This window comes from Gossypium hirsutum, chromosome A03 (assembly GCF_007990345.1).
Source record: "Gossypium hirsutum isolate 1008001.06 chromosome A03, Gossypium_hirsutum_v2.1, whole genome shotgun sequence".
Lineage (NCBI taxonomy): Eukaryota > Viridiplantae > Streptophyta > Magnoliopsida > Malvales > Malvaceae > Gossypium > Gossypium hirsutum.
Window position 1 is genome coordinate 5,813,832 of NC_053426.1, and position 18,747 is coordinate 5,832,578.

The 18,747-nt window shown below is 33.5% G+C and overlaps 1 protein-coding gene and 1 long non-coding RNA gene across 6 annotated transcripts; one reads left to right on the forward strand and one right to left on the reverse strand.

Moving 5' to 3' along the window:
• Positions 1 to 2,377: 2,377 nt before the first annotated feature.
• LOC107963904 (ABC transporter G family member 3) lies at positions 2,378 to 9,171 on the reverse strand. 5 transcript variants are annotated; one of them, XM_016900448.2, is made up of 13 exons: positions 8,959 to 9,165; positions 8,370 to 8,393; positions 7,635 to 8,286; positions 7,442 to 7,521; positions 6,528 to 6,814; positions 6,173 to 6,344; positions 5,784 to 5,897; positions 5,355 to 5,483; positions 4,617 to 4,808; positions 3,880 to 3,966; positions 3,510 to 3,782; positions 3,281 to 3,388; positions 2,378 to 3,148 (listed from the first exon to the last, which is right to left on the reverse strand). In XM_016900448.2, exons 3-13 carry the CDS (start codon positions 8,104 to 8,106, stop codon positions 2,900 to 2,902), a joined length of 2,163 nt encoding a protein of 720 aa, XP_016755937.1. In that variant the 5' UTR covers positions 8,107 to 8,286; positions 8,370 to 8,393; positions 8,959 to 9,165; the 3' UTR covers positions 2,378 to 2,899. The 5 variants fall into 5 exon arrangements, with proteins under 5 accessions (XP_016755937.1, XP_016755938.1, XP_016755939.1 ...); XM_016900449.2 differs by having other exon boundaries at positions 7,635 to 8,265; positions 8,959 to 9,154; XM_016900450.2 differs by having other exon boundaries at positions 7,635 to 8,265; positions 8,334 to 8,393; positions 8,959 to 9,154.
• A 3,478-nt stretch (positions 9,172 to 12,649) lies between these two features.
• LOC107963903 (uncharacterized) lies at positions 12,650 to 18,517 on the forward strand. The gene is made up of 2 exons (XR_001702073.2): positions 12,650 to 17,666; positions 17,815 to 18,517. It is a non-coding gene; the product is annotated as an uncharacterized lncRNA (long non-coding RNA).
• The last annotated feature ends 230 nt before the right edge of the window (positions 18,518 to 18,747 follow it).

Here is an 18,747-nt window from a genome sequence, read left to right on the forward strand (position 1 = left end):
TTTGCTTATTAGATTTTTTTATCATTTCTATTATAGATTCAAGACAGTGAGACTCTTACCGGAGAATCGGAGGTTAAATTCCTAATATCGAGCGATACATTAGGTGCAATGTTGAGATCAATAGCCTACATTAAAAAGTAACTTTCAAATGTTGTGAGCATACTCTTCCTTTACTAACTACAGTTATCTATCATTCAATGCGCATCATTTGCCATAACTGAATGCAGTATTATCCTCAATTTATGTTTAAGCTTTGTATCCGCTACCCTTTCCTCATAAGATCTCACATTCTAATTCACTTATGATCATAAAAAGTCAACAATACAAATCCAAACAAACTGGAACTTGAAACTAACTTGAACTTAAAATGATCCTAACACGTAATGACTAGACCTGAAAAACACTAGATGGCCCAAACTAGAATGATCTAAACCCAAAAATTGATACGTCTACTCCTACTTCTCGATGCATCATTAGACCCTTTTTTAACTTTTTTTTTGTTATCTAATTGACATGGAATCTTTTATTGTGTGTTTTTAGAATGAAGCACAAACAGAGCCATTACCAAATAAGCATAAGAGATAATAAGGTCATTGAAATTGGGATTTTAAGTATGCCATCTTTCATTGGTCCCTTACAGCAAGACGATGATGATAATATGGGAATGCTCCTTTGCTTGTGGACACAGCCTGTGTATTAATGGATTTTTGAATTTTTTTTCCTTTTCATTGTGCAAGTGCCTTGTGTAACATGTTTATATTTATGTAAGTATATGTACATGTAAAAAAAATTTGTGAACTCAATACATTTTGTTTAGTGAATTTAGCTAAACAATGAAAAGTCAAGAAAATTTCGATTGCATGTTTGTTTCATTTAAAATAGTTTTTTTGAAATATTTTCAAGAAATCTGTCAAATAATAAAAAAAATATTAATTTTCTAGAAAAGTATGTCATTTTCCAGAAATCAATTTTTGAAAGCCATTTTCTGTCAAACTAATGGTGCCTAGTAGAATAAGGTGTAAACAGTAATCTAATAGTATTTTAATAGGAAAATCGACTTCCATTAGGAGAGTACATGAAGGGGCAATAGCATACCCTCTCAAGAACTAAGGTTTGTCGCTCCTCTATTAAACCAGGCCTTATTGGATCTCGTCATGTACTAGATCAATTATATGTGTTTTCTGATTTTTAAACCAACTTATAATTTATCCAACCCAATAAATATATTTTTTATGCCTAAAATATTAATTAATTAAATTAATTAAACTATTTAAATTATTTTCTCAACTCAATTTCAATTCTATTAAAATAATGATGATTTTAGCATACTAGAATCTATGAGTAGATTTATTTAATTAACTTGTTCTTATGAAACTATAATGACTTAATAAATTTAATTTCTAAATTTCAATTATTTAATTATAAATCTATTAAATAATAATTCAAAAATTAATTAATTACCAAGTCATTCCACATTTTCATTACTTTCATTATAGATAAAGATATATGCAATCTATTTTTCTAATTTGTTGTTTCACATTTTCATATCATTGATTAATACAAACTATTAAGATTATATCGAGCTAGCGAAGAGATCAATTGAACATATATAATTAGGGCTCAAATAATTTGTAATTAAGTTACGACTCTTCATTAATTAGGATTATTGATCTCTTTGGGATAAAATAAATTCTCAATAAATAATCATATTTTATCTTATGATAATCATTACGTCTTCCTTCCTTAAAAAAACCAATTATTAACAGATAGCAGTTAAATCATTTGTTTTAAAACAAATGACCCGTGACCGCATTACTTTTCCATCTATCATGTAATATTGATGAAAAGATGTCATTTACACTTTATTAGGCTATGAATTTCACTATTGTAAGTAAAACTATGTTATAGAGAAATCATATACCCAATGTACCATTTTTCGGTTCTATTATCAATTGAACTCAAGCTATCACTACATCAAAACATACGAGTCACAACATATAATTTGTCATTTACCCAAGATTGAGGTAAATGTCACAAGTGAATAAATCATAAACAAATATTAAATTTATTTTATTTAGATCTTGTCCGATGTATTGTCAATCTAGACAGTCACATCTATGTCTGTATTATCTGAAAATCATCCACTTTAATCCCCAAAATAAAAAATTTCATTAATTGTACTTGATAGACAGCATATTAATTTTTTAATCAACTTGTTCAATTTCATTTAAATTATCTATTAATATAAGTTATCTTTTTGCATCATAATCCAACCACATAATTTAAATTATTATTAGTTAAATGTTAGATAATCAATAGGCTAATATTTGCTTTGCTTTGTGCGTAAAAATAGTTGAGGACAATATAAAAAAAATACTAATGATAACGATGTAATTTTATTAAACCAAATTGTTCGAAAATATACAAGTATATAGACGTAATCACTACACTAAAGGCATTAGATCCTAGCACTACTATGCTGAAATTTGAAATTTAATCCCTTAAATTTGACAAACTTTAGTCCCTCAACTTTTATAATGTTATTAGTAGGTCAAAATTAACAAAATTAAATTTCACATCACAACTTCAACAATTAACAACTAACAATATTATAAAAGTAGAGAGACCAAATTATACCAATTAAAGAGATTAAATCTCAAATTATAGCATACTAGAGGGATGAAGACCATAATTAGACCATACTAAATCCATGACTGGATTAGAAGGATTGTCACTGTCGTCGTGAAGAGTAGCATCAATGTCATCAATGGGCATACCATTTAACATCACTTTTCACAGTCTAATATATGAATGAGATATATAACTTACAAAAAAAAGGGATTATATGATTCGAAAAGCCGACAAAGATTAAAGATCGATTCTACCTTTTTCATTCATCTCAGGTTGTTGATTTGCGGCACTGCCAAATTCTATGTAGGGATACATTTTTCCTAACATGAAAATGTAGCAAAACAAACACAAGGATTCTATATCCAATAGCCATGAGGAACAATACCAGTAAATTCTCCCACTTGGAGTTGCTGCTTTGAGAGATGTCGTAAGCACTATGGAGTGCCTGCAACCCTGATATCGTCCTCACCTGCCCGACGGCAAAATTGGTCCCAAGGTACTCATTCTCCAAAAGTCCCTATGGCGAAAACATAGGTAATTAATGATCCATACGGAAAATATAAAACAGCCCCGAATGGTTTCTGTGAAGCATGAAGTGACTGATATGGTTTGTGACAAGAAATAGATGAAGTAACGAATCTACACACACCTGGATGGAATAAGTGTGGAAAGCAATATATGATAATGGATACTTCCACATGGGTCTGGGCAGCTCATTGCGGATTCTCAAATAGCCTGCAGAAAGCATCATTACTACCTGAAAACATCATGCATTTTGGTCGTAAGATTTGAGAATGCTTAGGTAAAAAGGTAAAGAGTGGAAAGCAAAATGATTATAAGAATGTAAACGAATGGCGAATGAATAAGTGAAAACTCACATGTATGGTTACAAGTGTTAAGATACTCCAGAAAATATTTTGCCAGAAAGAAGTAACTGCCAGCAGCAATCCTTCATTAACAAAGAGGCACATAAAGAAATTCAGCACGAAGTACATCAGCAAGCTGAATCCATCTCGCAATCCTATTAAGAAATAGAAGACGAGACTCGATGATATGGAGATGAGGAACAGGAATGGGATGCTGGACAGAAGTTGGCCGAACAAAAAGACTAAAGCTCCTGAATGCTGGTTTGACTCCTCGCTCGCATAAATCTGCAAATTGAATAGCAGCGATTATGCTACTTTCAAAATTGGGGGGGCGGAAATGAAAAGAATTGATCAATCAAAATTCAGAAAACAAGGGGATCACCTTGACTTCTTTGAGTAGTGCAGGTACTCCCGCGATGCTTAAAAGTGAAGTAAATGACACAAATACAAAAATTGCAGCGACTCTTTTCTGAGATGAGAAAAGATAAAAAGTCAGAAAAACGCCCATGCTTCATGAGTGAATCAATTATATTAATCAGAAACAAAAAGTTCAAAAAATAAGTTGAACTTCAAAAGCAGGACAGAGAAGAACTTACACCATGCATCCGAGAGGAGTAATAATTAATGATGAATATCACATGCGTGTTAATCAAACTACTTCTATTTGCTTATCACAAGAAGGTCTCATAATATAATTTACTGAAAACATTCCCAAGAAATGCATCTATAGGACTATTGCTTCATCAACTGGATAAAGCGGTGTATTGAGAAAAAGAAAATTCGGAAATACACCAATGATGGTTTTTAAATTGAAGTTCCTTGAGAAAACTCCACATTCACAAAAGAAAGCTAGTAGAAGTAGATTTTTGCAGCTCAAAAACATTGGAGATTTGCAATAAAAGCATGCAGCACATGCTGATTATGAAAAACCATCTTTAGAGGGCATAAACATAAGAAAAATATTCTACAGAAAATAAACAAGATGCAAATTTAATAAATACAAATGTTTGCATCACACTGGTATAAATGCTTATCGAACATGTTTAGATTAAATTAAGTCCAATTCACTTAAACATAAGAGCAGAGATATTTTGACTTGAGCACGAATGGTTTACTCACCACAACTGAAGACAAAGAATGCCCCAAGCCTGAAAATACTGTTCCAATGCACAGTGTAAGGATCATATAAAGGATAAGGCGAAGCCAGTAGTATTTCCACTCCCTTGACATGATTAATAACGACCTCCAAGTCAATACTGCAATTCGTGTGGCATTGCTAGCCTTTCCTTTGCTTTTGAGAAGAGGACCCTCCTGTAGAATGCAATAAAGTGAACAAAAATGCTTAAAAGGGGTGACTTACAGTCACCGGACCCACCATTAATTAGGCTCCAGGAGAGCATGCAAGAAAAATGCTTAATAATTTAATATACATTGTCAACAGATGTCAGCCAGCTATACTCCACCATTCACTTACCTTTGCTCATTTTAACCTTTAAAGAATACAAGTGAGGTATGTTAAACTATTTATTGAACCCCAGGCTTAACCCAAATGGTTCACCCACCTCCATTAGGGGGATCCCCACAAGGACGGGGTTTGACCCTCAGCACTTGAAGATTCCTTTTCCTAATTTCCCATAGGCATTAGCCTCCTTTGCACCAAAAACAACTATTCCTTATGTATGATAAAACAATTTAAGGATATGAGAGCACCATTAGGTTAGAATCTAACACACACCCCAAACAAGAACCAGTTATACATGATGACACATGTAACTAAAGCTTCCTATTATCCAATTAGTAAGGGCCAATAAATGATAAATGGTTAGGGTTCAACACAAAAAAGAATACATATTGCACCTTCTCGGTGAGTCTCAGCATCATAGTTTCAACTGCAGCGGCATCAGCTGATGATTTATATGTTGCCTCAAGAGTGCGAATTGCAACAGCAGTATCCATGTTCACAGATGAGAAGTCCCCATTGTCATCCTGCACAGTGTACCAGTTCATACAAAATAAAGTTCACAAGTAGCAATAGTAAACTCTAGATGCCATTATTCAAAGGTAAAACAGTAAAAAGAAATGTTTCATGCCAAATAATGTAACATACCATACGAGTATTTCTAATCCTCTTAATTTACCATCAAGTGTACAGCATCTAACAGGTTTTAAGATCCAACTCACAAGTTTTATACTCTTTTCTTGTTTTTTTTTTCGGGTTTTACTTGTTTTCTGTAAGTACCATTCAGGTTTTGAACTACAACTTACAAAATGAGAATCATTGAATACCTGCCAATTTTTGCACATCGCAATGATCCTGTCGAAATCTGTATTTATGGCACGTAGAAAGTGATCAGAAGGACTTTGCATAATCGGGCAAGGAAATCCAGCATTTGAGAAGTGCTTCATCAAGAAAAGGGAGATAAATTAGAATAAAAGGAGGCAAAATAGATACTCTTAAGGAACACTAAGAGAAAAACAATTAGGATACTTAAAATGGATTCTGTCTTCTTCTCCTCACTCCACATTACAGGAACCAAGTGCACATACAACATAACCTTTAAATAGACATCTTTTAATCTTCCATACCAACTTATGCTTACATGATGGAGTCACTGCTAATAGAAAATCAAAACAAAGACAAGATAAAAAGTAATTATATTCATATTATCATTTACCTGCAAGCAAGCTAACGTTTCCCCAAAAAACAGGGTGTTTCCATTTGAGAGTAGACAGATACGATCGAAGAGACCAAAAACTTCTGTACTGCTCTGGTAAATGGTGAAAATGAGAGTGCATCCTGTGCTTGCAAGTTTCTTCAGTGTTACCATCATCAAAAGGGCAGAGACACTGAAAAACATATAGTCTTAAATTTTAGCTGAAACATTATAAATGATCTTGATTCTATGGAAAGTAGATAGCACACCAATCATACGGTCAGCATTGTGAAGCATGCAGGAGATGAGGAACAAGAGACAATAAAACAATTTAAAGAATTAAATTAAGGAAAATGAATAATAATAAAAAGTCTACCTGTCAAGATGATAAAGAGGCTCATCTATGAATAAGATACGAGGCCTCATCACAAGTTCCCGAGCAATACTAACACGCCTTCTTTCACCCCTAGCAAGGCCTTTCATATAACAATGGCCACCAATTAGTTTGTTTGCATAGTCACCCAAGGACATGGCTTGGATGGCTTCCTCTACCACACTCTTTTTCTGACAGAAAAAACCAGGAAGTTGGAGCAAAGCTGAGTAGTATAGATACTCCCGGACTGTGAGTGAACCAATTAGAGTGGTTTCCCTGTCAACAAATCCCTGCAAATTGGACGTTACAAAGTAAAAATATAAAACAACCTTGAAACTCAATGCTTCCTTGCAGTTTCTGCTCAACTAAAAGAGAAATAATTTTGATAAGGAAAGGGTTTAAAACTACGACTTTTACAATGAGAATAAGTAGACTGCTTTCAACACAAATGATAAAAGGTATAAGGAAAAAAAATCAAATATTGGTTTAAATAAGGGAATTCACAGAAGCCGTACTCATGATGCTAGTTAAATTGCGGACCTAAGTGGGATTGAGCATTAAAGATGTATCACCTAAACGGATTCACAATATGAGACAAGTAAAACCGAAAAAAAAAGGACCTATGTACTACATAAGATGATTGCTCATCAGAAATTTTCCTATAATCTATAGTTCAAAACTGAAATGAGATTTGAGCTTGTATATTTCAACTTCTCTAAAGTCAGTTGGACATATTATAATTGCAAAATACCAAATCCAAAAGGTTTTATATATCAATTTGGACCAAAAAGAAAAGAGACAATCAAGAGTAATCACTTTCACCCAGAGAAATCACTCTGTCACGACAAGAACCATGTGAAGCATCAAAAGTAACATCTAGAAACTTCACTGCCCATGAAAATGTAACTGAAACTCACATATGAACCATAAAGCAAGCGTGTTTTCGCCCCATTAATGAATACTTCACCATACATTTTAGCTGAAGGATGTAATCTTCCTAAATTCAAGAAAAGAAATTTTCAGTCTTAAAAATCTGAAATGAAACAACATAAAAGCTTAAAAAAATTTGTTGTTTGATAAGTAGCCAATACAAGTGTCACACTAAAAGACCTGCTATAGCCCTCAGTAGCGTGGACTTCCCGGATTTTGCAGGACCCATGATTACTGTCATCGTGCCAGGCAATGCATAACCATTGGAACTCTTCACAACTTTATCAGAATACTTCCGCTTTCCCTTTATGGTAACAGCCAAGTCTTTCCACACAACTGATGCACCGGCAGTTTTTCTTGTAACAGCTGCACCTTCTGGCATCGGCGGTGATGGCAAGGACCCACTATTGAGTTTTGAGAGAGATGGTGAGACTGGCGCAGTTGCAGCATTGATAGAGTCACCTCCTTCCTCCACCCTGACATCGGCATCTGTATCTTCCCACTCAGGCGAATCCTCAAATGAGATGGGTTGTCGAAGAGAACCAGGTTTCCGAAGATAGAAAAAGTTACTAGAGGGCACCCTACTTGCAGGACTACTGGCTGAGGAGGAAGAAGACCTATAATTGTCCGATTGAGACTGTATTTCTTCCATTGCTCACTCCTGATTTCTAAACCTTCTAAATTCCAATTGTAGAAATATCTCTGGCAAATGCTATGGGAAACTTCCTAGTGCCCCCACTTTAATAATTAAGGGATGAGACTGGCTGATAACTGCACACTGAGTTGTTGTACCATCCACACTTTCACAACCCTAATTAAAACAATATGTCACCTGTTAAACGAAAACAAAATATTAAGCAACAATTACAGAATTCGTACCAAGGTACTGTAGGAGATCAAAAGCTTAAAGCCTACCATTAGGTGTTAGAAAAGCATAGCCTGCATTCAATGGAAGGAATTAATTAAACAAAAAGCTCTCAACTTCCATGGAGAGAATGAACACCAACAATGGAGCACAAAGTTAAAAAAAGAAACTACTAGCTTAATATTAAAATAATCCATCAATCCACACAGCAACATAACATGTTTGCCAGCATATGAAAGCAAAATACTAATGCATTGGACCTTCACCTTGACCACATATTATCCATCTATTTGATACAACTCAAACTACCCAGTACTAAATTTCATAACTAAAACAAAATAATGCAGGAAAATCCTCTAAAATTGAAAGCTTCAACAAAAGAAAATAAGCAACTTAAGTAACTAAAACATAAACCACTATTTCTTTTTACAAACAACAGATTATTGAGACGAGCCCAAAAATTTATTCAGGTCAAGATGCTGAGTTACATACAACCAAACAACCAACCAACAAACAACCCCAAACCTTGAATGTTTTGGTGTTCTAATAGTATCTCAAGTACCCATAGCAGACAAAACAATAAACTAAAAAAAATAAGAAGAAGAATTAAGAAGTAAAAAAGAAGTGCAAGAGACAAACCTGGATCTGAGTAAGAAAGAACTTCAATGGTAGAGAGAGAAAGAAAGCGTTGGATGTGGAAAAAGAAAAGAGTGTAGGGTGACGAGTGAGTCACTGAGTTAAATGAAACAAATAAAGAATCTAAAAACTCGGTAAATGTTTCCTGGATTACTTGACCCGCTTTTGTCGGGTCTCTTTTTTGATTCTACTGCTGGCATCTCTCTGTCTACTGAGAGAGTACTTCACTAAATTCTTTATATATAAACATTTATATGTGATTAATTCCATCCTGCATACTTAAACTATGATTTAGTTTTTAAATTCATCCCTAACTTCAAGTCTTTCTAATTTAGCAGTATCATTCAAATTCCTTTGTTAATCTAAAAAAATCAATTTATACATTAAATTTCAGTTGGAATTATAAATATTGCATGGATTACTTAAAGTCGATGTGTTAAAGAAAAGTATTAATTTTCTTAAATTTTATTCACAATGTTCGATTTTTTAGATTATAATCTGCTCCAAATTCTTACATTCTTTGTAAATTTAAAATTTGATCCTACTTTTATTTCAAGAAAATTAATCCTTTATTTTTCAAATTTAAAAATATAAGTTCAATTATCAACACCGTTACAATTCTCTTTGTTAAATATAAGTTTATTCCAACATTTTTTTTACCCCGTGATTATCAAGTGAGTTTTATTTTATTTTAAAATGCTACACTAATCAATTTAATAGAATAATTTAGCCAAAGTTAACAATTAGACTTATACTCCGGAATCGAGAAAATAAAAAGACTAAATTTCAAATGTACAAAGAATACAAAAACTTGAAGCATATTTTAATTGATTTTTTAACACAACAAATCCGAGCTATCTATACCGTAAGTATACACGTATTTGAAATTTAACTAAGTTTTCAAACGTTTCAGTTCAAATTTGAGCTTAGACTGATAATATTTGGATGATTGGATTAAAATATTTTGAAATTTAGGGACTAATTTAGAACCTAGGTCATAATTTACTAATTTTTTATGGAATTAGACCACGAATAGTCTTTGATATTTCTCTTCTTTTCTTTTTATTAAAGGGGTGGCCTTTAATTTCTTTTTGTTGTGGAAGAACATAATGATGTTTTATTTTGCCAACGCAGCATATGAAAAAGCGCTCCTCTCTTCTTCACTTCTGCTTTCATTTTAATTCCCAAAAATTATATTCAAAACTAATTAAAATATATATAATTATTAATATATTATTAAAAAATTATTTTTTATTATTTTCAAAGAATAAAATATTTCATTTCGATGAGTTGAGTTAGACCAAACTCAAATCCAGACTTCAAAATATTTTATAACCCAACCACAACCTCTCTATAAATTAAATAATCCATCTTTCTATTATTATTTTTTTAAAAAAATTAACTTATAATTTTAACTTTCTTAAAAATGGGGAAAATTACATCTTGCTAACATTTTCCAAAATTGGAAATACTATGTGCTTGATTTTGCCCAAAAAATAAAGAACAGGATCGATTTGACCAATTGGATCAATATATTAATTTGAATATAAAAATTGAACGGTGTAGATTGTAAGATAAAAATCTGACAGAATTGACATTTAAACCAATTAAATAATTAATTAGTAACACCGCCAATTAAACCACTCAATAATTCCAAAAGTAAGGGTTTAATTCCCTATCTCCTTTTCAGCATTATTATATTCATCCCCAAAAAAGTAAAAATTTATAATTTTTTTGGTGAATTATAATAATAAAATAAATTACGAATAATAAACACGATCATTAATAAATTTATTGTGTTGATCTAATGATCAGGGTGTTCACTTTCATAAATATAATCTAGGTTCAAGTGATGCTAATTAATTATTGTTAAAGACATTACCCTTCTTTTATAATTCACCAAAAAAAATCTTATAATTTTCCTTTAAAGAAACAATTTGGAATTATTGGGTTATAGACAAATTTTTGTAAGCCCTTCGAAAGAAATTGTGTCTACAACATTTGCCACTCTTCTATTTTGTTGTTTTTCATATCAATCATTTTAGAAATTTGCTTTTACCTTTTTTCTTTAGTGTAAAATAGTACTATTATTTGAACGCATTAAAATAGTACAATCATATATCAAAATAAGGTTAAAATGTGCTCGAAGTGTATGTACTTTTCAAAGATTACGAATTTAGTCCATTTACTTTTTAAATTTTAAATTTTAAATCCAACTGTTAAAATTATTAAAATTTTTTTATTAAATTTAAATTAATTATAAAGCCATTTTTAAGTACATACCTATCAAGTGAGTATTTTTTTATTTTAAAAATATCACAATAATAAATTTAATAAAAAAATAGCAGTGTAACTTAAATTTAAAATTTAAAAAATAAAAAGACTAAACTCCTAAATTTTAAACATTTAAACCATCAAATAAAGGTGGAAAAATTAAAAGCGTGTGGGACACATATATGAAACATGTGAGACCTTTTTTCTCTTACCCAATAATGCTCCAAAACACTTGATGGAGAAAATGTCCTAAAAAGAAAAGAAGTTGTAATTAGAGATGTGATTGCAGCTTTAATTTAAGATTTGACAAGTTTAAGTACTAATATTATATCCACTTTTTTTCCATTCTCTTTATCTTTGTCTTTCAAAGGATAGATTTTAGGTTAAAAAAAAAAAGATAATCGTAATCTTTAGTTTTTTTTCCCACAACAAATTGATAGCAGTAGTTAATATATTAGGTTTTATGAATATATAATTAAAATTTTTAATAATATTTACAATTTTAAAAAAAGATACTTAAAATTTGTATAAGTTAAAAATTCATAACTTCTCTAAAATGTTATTAAATTATATTTTAATTTTATTTACCAAAATATTTTTAATTAAATTTATAATTTTAACATTAATTTGAACATGAAAGATCAAATATTAAATAAAAATATGAAACATTATAAAATATCATCTACCAATTACAACTATTTAAAATAAATATTAAATGTATTCAATATTTTTAAATATTTTTTTTGAATATTCAAATTTAAACATTAATATTTTTCATAATTAAAAAATAGGGTAAGTGTGAACATGAGAGTGTTGTTTAGTCAATGTGGTATTGAAATTAATTTTTAATAAAAATAGTAAAAAAGTGAGTTATGAGAGTATTCTCTAGTCAATCTGGGATTAAAATTAACTTTTTAATAAAAATAATAAAGAAATTGACACTTATTTATATGATAAGTGTGAATATGGAGGTGTTCTCATAGCCAATGTAGGATAAATTACCTTTTAAAGGATTAAAATTAATTTGTAATAGGGTTAAACTGAAAAATATTGAGTTTTATGAAACAAAAAAAGAATGTCTAAGGAAATCCCCTCTTCTTTGTCACCGGCTGTTAATGGAGACGATGGAGATCCCCACTCTATTAAGGATCAGACCACTAAGAAAGTGAGGTTTAAGGGTAGAGCTGATGAAGCTTCGGAAGATATGGTCGTGGACCCTAATCTGACTACAATGCCTTCGTGGAAGGATAAGCTATTGATGGAAATTCAAACCATCTTACGATGGAATGCAATGTTTCTTCCTTTGGAAGAGATAATGCAAGTGATGGTGATTTTGATTTACGAGCAGGCAATGTACAAACATCCATCATCAATGGAGTTCCGGCCATTAATTTTTCAGACCAGGTTAAAGAAATTATGTTCAAAGAAATGGAATTAACTGTGGTTATCAATCTCTTAGGGCGAAATATTGGTTACAATATTTTACGTAATCGCATTATTAGTCTTTAGAAATCTATTTCCCCGTTTCATCTTATGGATATTGAGAATGGTTATTACTTGGTGCGTTTTATGAATAAGGCTGACTATGATTGTATCTTGTTGCAGGGACCTTGGATAATCTTTGGGCAATATCTCACTGTTCAGCCATGGACAAAAAGCTTTAGCCCTTCGCAACCGTATCCTAGTATGGTTTTGGCTTGGATTTGGCTGCTAGGTCTCCCGGGGTTTTTGTTTCGTCGACAAATTATGGAGGCTATTGGGGGGCTTATTGATAAGGTTGTCAAATTAAACTTCCAGACGGATAATAGGTCCAGAGGTCATTTCGTTTGCCTTGTAATGTTCTTGAACCTCGAGAAGCCCTTAGTTTCTTAGGTATTGGTTGATGGCGCCTTTCAGAAGGTGGAGTAATATGAACACGTCAAGGACTTCTGTCAGACGGTGGTTGCGGATCGTACCTTTGACTATTCGTCGGAGTTGGTGAATGTTGGGTCGGCTACGGCCGCTAGTGGTGTTGCTGAAAAACGGGATCGGAGTTTGGTCCATGGATGTTGGTCGAGTGTAGATCCCGACGAGGTTTAAAGAACGAGCGAGGTACTACCAGAGTGAACAATGGAGTGATTAACGGATCCAAAAATTGTAAGGAGATGTTAAACTCACATTTTTCGGCATTAATGGAGGGGGATAAGAATCACGATATACTTGCCGTAACTGATAATAATTTGTCGGTGAAAGATGTTGAAATGAATGTTGGGGGAGTAGGGGTTTTTATTACTAGGGTTGGAGACAAAAATTTGGGAGATTTGGACTCTTCTGCTGGTCCAAACAACAAGCCCATTTCGGGCGTTGGGTCTTCTAAGGGGAATGCTACAACAGAGTTGGTTTTAATGGGTTCGGGTCATCTAGGGGTTGGGCCTATGGTGGAGTCTGTTAAGCAAGGTTTTCTAGGCCAGGAGAATATTAGGGAGTAGGGGAAAAATATAGAGAAAAGGCCAATGATGAGCAATGAGAATGTACAGGTTTCGAATGAAAATCCCTCTACTAATAAATTTGTTTCTAATTCTATTTTAAATTTTAGTGTTGCAGGATATTCACCTCAATTGTCTACGGGTAAGAATGTGATTTTGACGGATGTTAATCGTGGTGATTTTTCTATTGAGGCTCGAGGGGATTTAAATGCTAAAATTTTTGATAACATAAAAGCTCATTTCAATCATTCTTTTGAAGGCTCTGAGAGTTCTCCTGTTCCTATTTCTGATGGTGGTTTGAACCCCGAGAAATATTCTGCAATTAGTTTTAAGGATAATTCTCAAAAGAAAGGTAAAAAATATTTCGGTCAGTTTATCCCGGGGAAGGAAAGGTGACAGAATTTCCATTCCTGAAGAGAGGCATGGAGGGAAAGATTCCTTTGGGCATAATAGTCAAAAAGTTTCCAATGCGTTGCGTGGCCGAGGAAGTCATTTCAAAGCTTCCGGGAACTCTAGAGTACCATTAGCTGAATCTATGGAAGAAATGGCAAACTTATTTTAAATCCGAATCTTAGTAATGACATTAACTCTGATTCAGACGGCGCAACCTTGATCACAGATGGGGATACTGTCTCTCCAGAGTAATAGGTATATTTCCTTATTTTTTATAATTTTTTTATGAATTATACTATTTTTCTTGGAATTGTCAAAGATGTGCTAGCGATAAGTTTCCTCGTATTTTTTGAGAGTATAATCGGGAATATAGGTATGATATTATTAGTTTGCTTGAGACGAGAGTTAGTGATTCCAAAGCTGATAATATTATTGCTAAGCTAGGGTTCCCTTATTCTTATCGCGTTGAAGCGATTGGTTTTTTCGGGAGGCATTTGGATTGGGTGGAAGGATTCTGTCCGCCTTGAGATCATTTATGATCACTCTCAGTTTATTCTGGCTCGGTGGGATCGACGTCTTCCTCAAATGCAGTTTTCATCTCTTTCGTTTATGGGAGCCCAAATAGGCAAAAACGGAAGGATTTGTGGGATACCTTGAAACGTTCGATCCCAATGGAAAATCGCCCATGGGTTGCAATCGATGAATTTAACGCTATTCTTTCTTCCTCAGAGAAATCAGGTGGTATGTCTAAAGGTAGGCATTACCCTCTTTTTGGCAATTTTATGGATAAAGCAGAGCTTCATGATTTAAGGTACAGAGGACCCCCTTTTACGTAGTATAAATGTTTGCTTTTTGAGAAGCTTGATCAGGCTCTGGAAAATGATGCTTGGGTCCAGCATTTTCCAAATAGTTTGGTCACCCATCTTTCAAAAATTAAGTTTGATCATAGGCCTCTTCTCATTTATTTAAATCCGAAGATTATTCTTCTTAGAGGCAGGCCTTTTAGGTTTTTGGCAGGTTAGGTTGAGCATCCGGATTTTAAAAAATTTGTAGAAGATAATTAGGGTTTCTCCGGTGACATGGTGACTACTTTAAGTACTTTCTCCTATGATCTTAAAGATTGGAATAAGTCGGTTTATAGTCACATCACTTTTCAGAAAAAAATTGTTGTTAAGGTGCTTACCAGAATTCAGAAGATTATGGATCTCTCTGGTTCTAACCGTCTAGCTTAGGTGGAGTTAAAGATTCGGCAGAAGTTGGAGAATGTTTTTTATCATGAAGAACTCATTTGAAAACAGAAGGCTCGTTGTGATTGGTTTCATCTTGGAGACCGCAATGCTAAGTTTTTTTCACGCTCATACGTTGCGTCAAAGGAAGAATAGTCGTATTACTGCAACCCGTAATGATTGTGGGGACTGGATTTATGAGCCGGAAGATATTGAAGCTGAGGCTAATAAATTTTTTCAGAATTTTTACGGGGAGTTCCCTAGTCCTATGGGATGGTTGCCTCCTAGTAATTTTCCTCGTCTTGTTCAAGATGATATCTCCTTTTTGGGGAAGCAGGTAACTAATGAGGAAATTAAATGGGCTCTTTTTGACATGTCTCCTCTTAAAGCTCTGGGTAGTGATAGTTTTCATGCACTCTTTTTCCAGAAGCAATGGAATACTGTTGGAGATGCAGTCTGCAATTAGGTTAGGAGTATTTTTAATGGGGCCAACATTGATGTTGAGCTGAATAATACATTAATTGTCCTTATTCCCAAGGTTGACAACCTTGAGGATTTTGCCTAATACCGTCCGATCAGCCTCTGCTCTGTTTTATACAAGCTTGTGATGAAGGTTATTGCGAATCATTTTAAAGTTATTTTTCCTAAGATTATTGGTCCCGAACAGGCTGAGTTTATTACAGAGAGGAATATTACTGACAATGTCATTATTGCCCAAGAGGTAATCCACTCGATATGGAGCTTTTCTAAAACAAAATGGATGACTATCAAAATTGACTTGGGAAAGGCCTACGATAGAGTACAATGATACTTTATCAACACTCACTCCAAACAGCCGGTATTCCTACTTTTCTCATAAATGTTATTATGTCCTCTATCTCTAATTCTACGATGTAGGTTTTGTGGAATGGTGTTCCTCTATCTAAGTTCAGGCATGCTAGAGAAATTTGACAAGGATGCCTGCTCTCCCCTTGTCTTTTCGTATTATGCATGAATTGGCTTGGCCAAACAATTCATTCGGCTATCTTGGAGAATGAATGGAGCCCCATTCGGCTATCCCATTCTGGTCCTCCTATCTCTTATTTATTTTTTGAGGATGATTTGGTTATTTCCAGTAAAGCTGATACGAAACATAGTAGACTCATAAAAGGGCATTCTGGGTAGTTTCTGTGATTTTTTTGTCATAAAATAAATGCTAGGAAAGCGGGCATCTTCTTCTTTAAAGGTGTGGAGACGACGGTGGTGGACTCAATTAGTTCTTTGTTTGGTTTCCAGAAAGTTCAGAATCTTGGTCACTACCTTGGAGTTCCGCTCTTTCATAAAAGGGTGACTAATAGTACTATGCATTTCGTTGTTGAGAAAGTTAGAGGCAAGCTCCAAAGCTGGGATGCAAAAAGATTATCCATTACTGGTCGCACCACTTTGGCACAGTCGGTTCTTCTATCTATTCCTAGCTACTTTCTGTAATCCATGATGATTTGTGATGAAATTGAGAGTTTGGTGAAGCAGTTCATTTGGGGTTCTTCTGAGCATAAAAGGAAGAAGTCTTTGGTTGGGTGGGACTCCATTTGTCAACCTAAATGTTGTAGACGCCTTGGTTTACGGAAACTTCGAGACCAAAATATCTCGTTCCTGTTAAAGCTAGGTTTTAATCTTGTTACTAATAAAGAGGCCCTTTAGGTTCGGGTTATCAGGGCTAAATATCGTATGGAGAATACTCTTCCTGAAACTATTAAGCGAGACAGGAGTTCGTTTCTATGGAATTCCCTCACTAAAATTTGGTTGTTGCTTCGAGAAAACTTATGTTGGTCTGTTAGTAATGGGAGTCAAATTCATTGTTCAGAAGATGTTTGGATTCCTATTGTGGGAAAGTTTATCAAGTTTATTCTAGCTAATGTTAATATTGACTCAGGGTGCTGTCTTAATGATAGGGTCAATGAGGATAGTTCATAGAACTTTGATTTGTTCAAGCTTTGGATCCCGGAGGAAATGATCGAGTTGATTATGAGTATTCCCCCTCCTCTTCCTTCTGAGGGGCCAGATAGAATCATTTGGTGCCATACTTCGTCTGGAAACTTCTCGGTCAAAAGCGCTTATAAGATTTGTAAGCGTGATGATTTGAATTTGAATGATGAAAAATAGAAGTGTGTTTAGAAGACTCTAGGCCCTCAAAGAGTTTGTTTCTTTATTTGGTTGGTTCTTAAGCAGCGTTTCCTCAGTAATGTTGAAAGGGTCAAAAGAGGTTTAGCAGTAGATCCCTCTTGCTCTACATATGGTTCTCCTTCAGAAGATATTCTTCATATCCTCAAAGATTGTAATGCAGCTAAGGATGTGTGGAGCAGAGTCATAACAGGTAATCATTTAACGAATTTTTTATCTCTTAACTTACAAGATTGGATTTTTTTGAATGTGTGATCCCGAAGGGAGGAGCTAGTTGAGCTGGTCTTTTTGGAATTTTGATTTGGAGGCTTTGAAAAAATCGTAATCTTCTTATTTTCAAGGTCATGCTTGGAGTTCGAGAGAGATTGTCAATAATTCTTTGTGTTGGGCTACTCAATGTTATTCACCCTCAAGAGTTACTACCTGTGGTGGTTTTGGTCCTTCTTTGGAAGAGGAAGCTTATGGGTTTAAGATCTTCCTCAATATAGATGAGGCAATGCGACTGGATACTAAAACTGCAGCTGCTTGGGGGGTTGCGAGAGATGGGAATGGACAGTGGCTCTTTGGTTTTAATCGATATATTGAAAAGTGCTCGATTTTCGAAGTTAAACTTTGAGGCTTTTTTTAAATACCTAAGCTAGTCCAACGAAGAGGTCATGATTGTGAAATAATCCTATCGGATAGTCTGGACGTTGTTCGAGCCATTTAAAGGAGTGGTCCAGCCACGTCGAATTCCGCTTTGATTAGGCGTATCCAAAGCATCTTTTCTCAGAAGAACTTTTGGTTATTACAATATATTCCCAGGAAGCAAAATGCAGTAGCAGATTGTTTGGAAAAAGGAGTTCTATCTTCTACAGTTGATTTGTAATTCTTTGATATTCCCCCTTCTATAGTTCAGAATTACTTGGATATTGACCAGTCTAGAGGTTTTTTCTCTGATCGTATGGATGTAATCAATTAGATGGTTTCTTTGTTTTTTTTCACCAAAAAAAATTAATTTGTAATAAAAATAGTGAAGCATTGATGAGAGTATTCATTAGTAAATGTGGGATTAAAATTAACTTTATTAATGAAATTTATCACTTAATTATAAGATAATTATAATATATGAGTGGTCTCTTAGTTAATGTAAGATTAAAATTAATTTTTTAATTTCTTAAATTAAATTTAAAAGTATCTATCTTTTTGTCTTATTAATTTATTAAAGTTAACTTTTTAATTTCTTACATTATATCTAAAAATATGTATCCTTTTATCTTATTAATTTATTTATA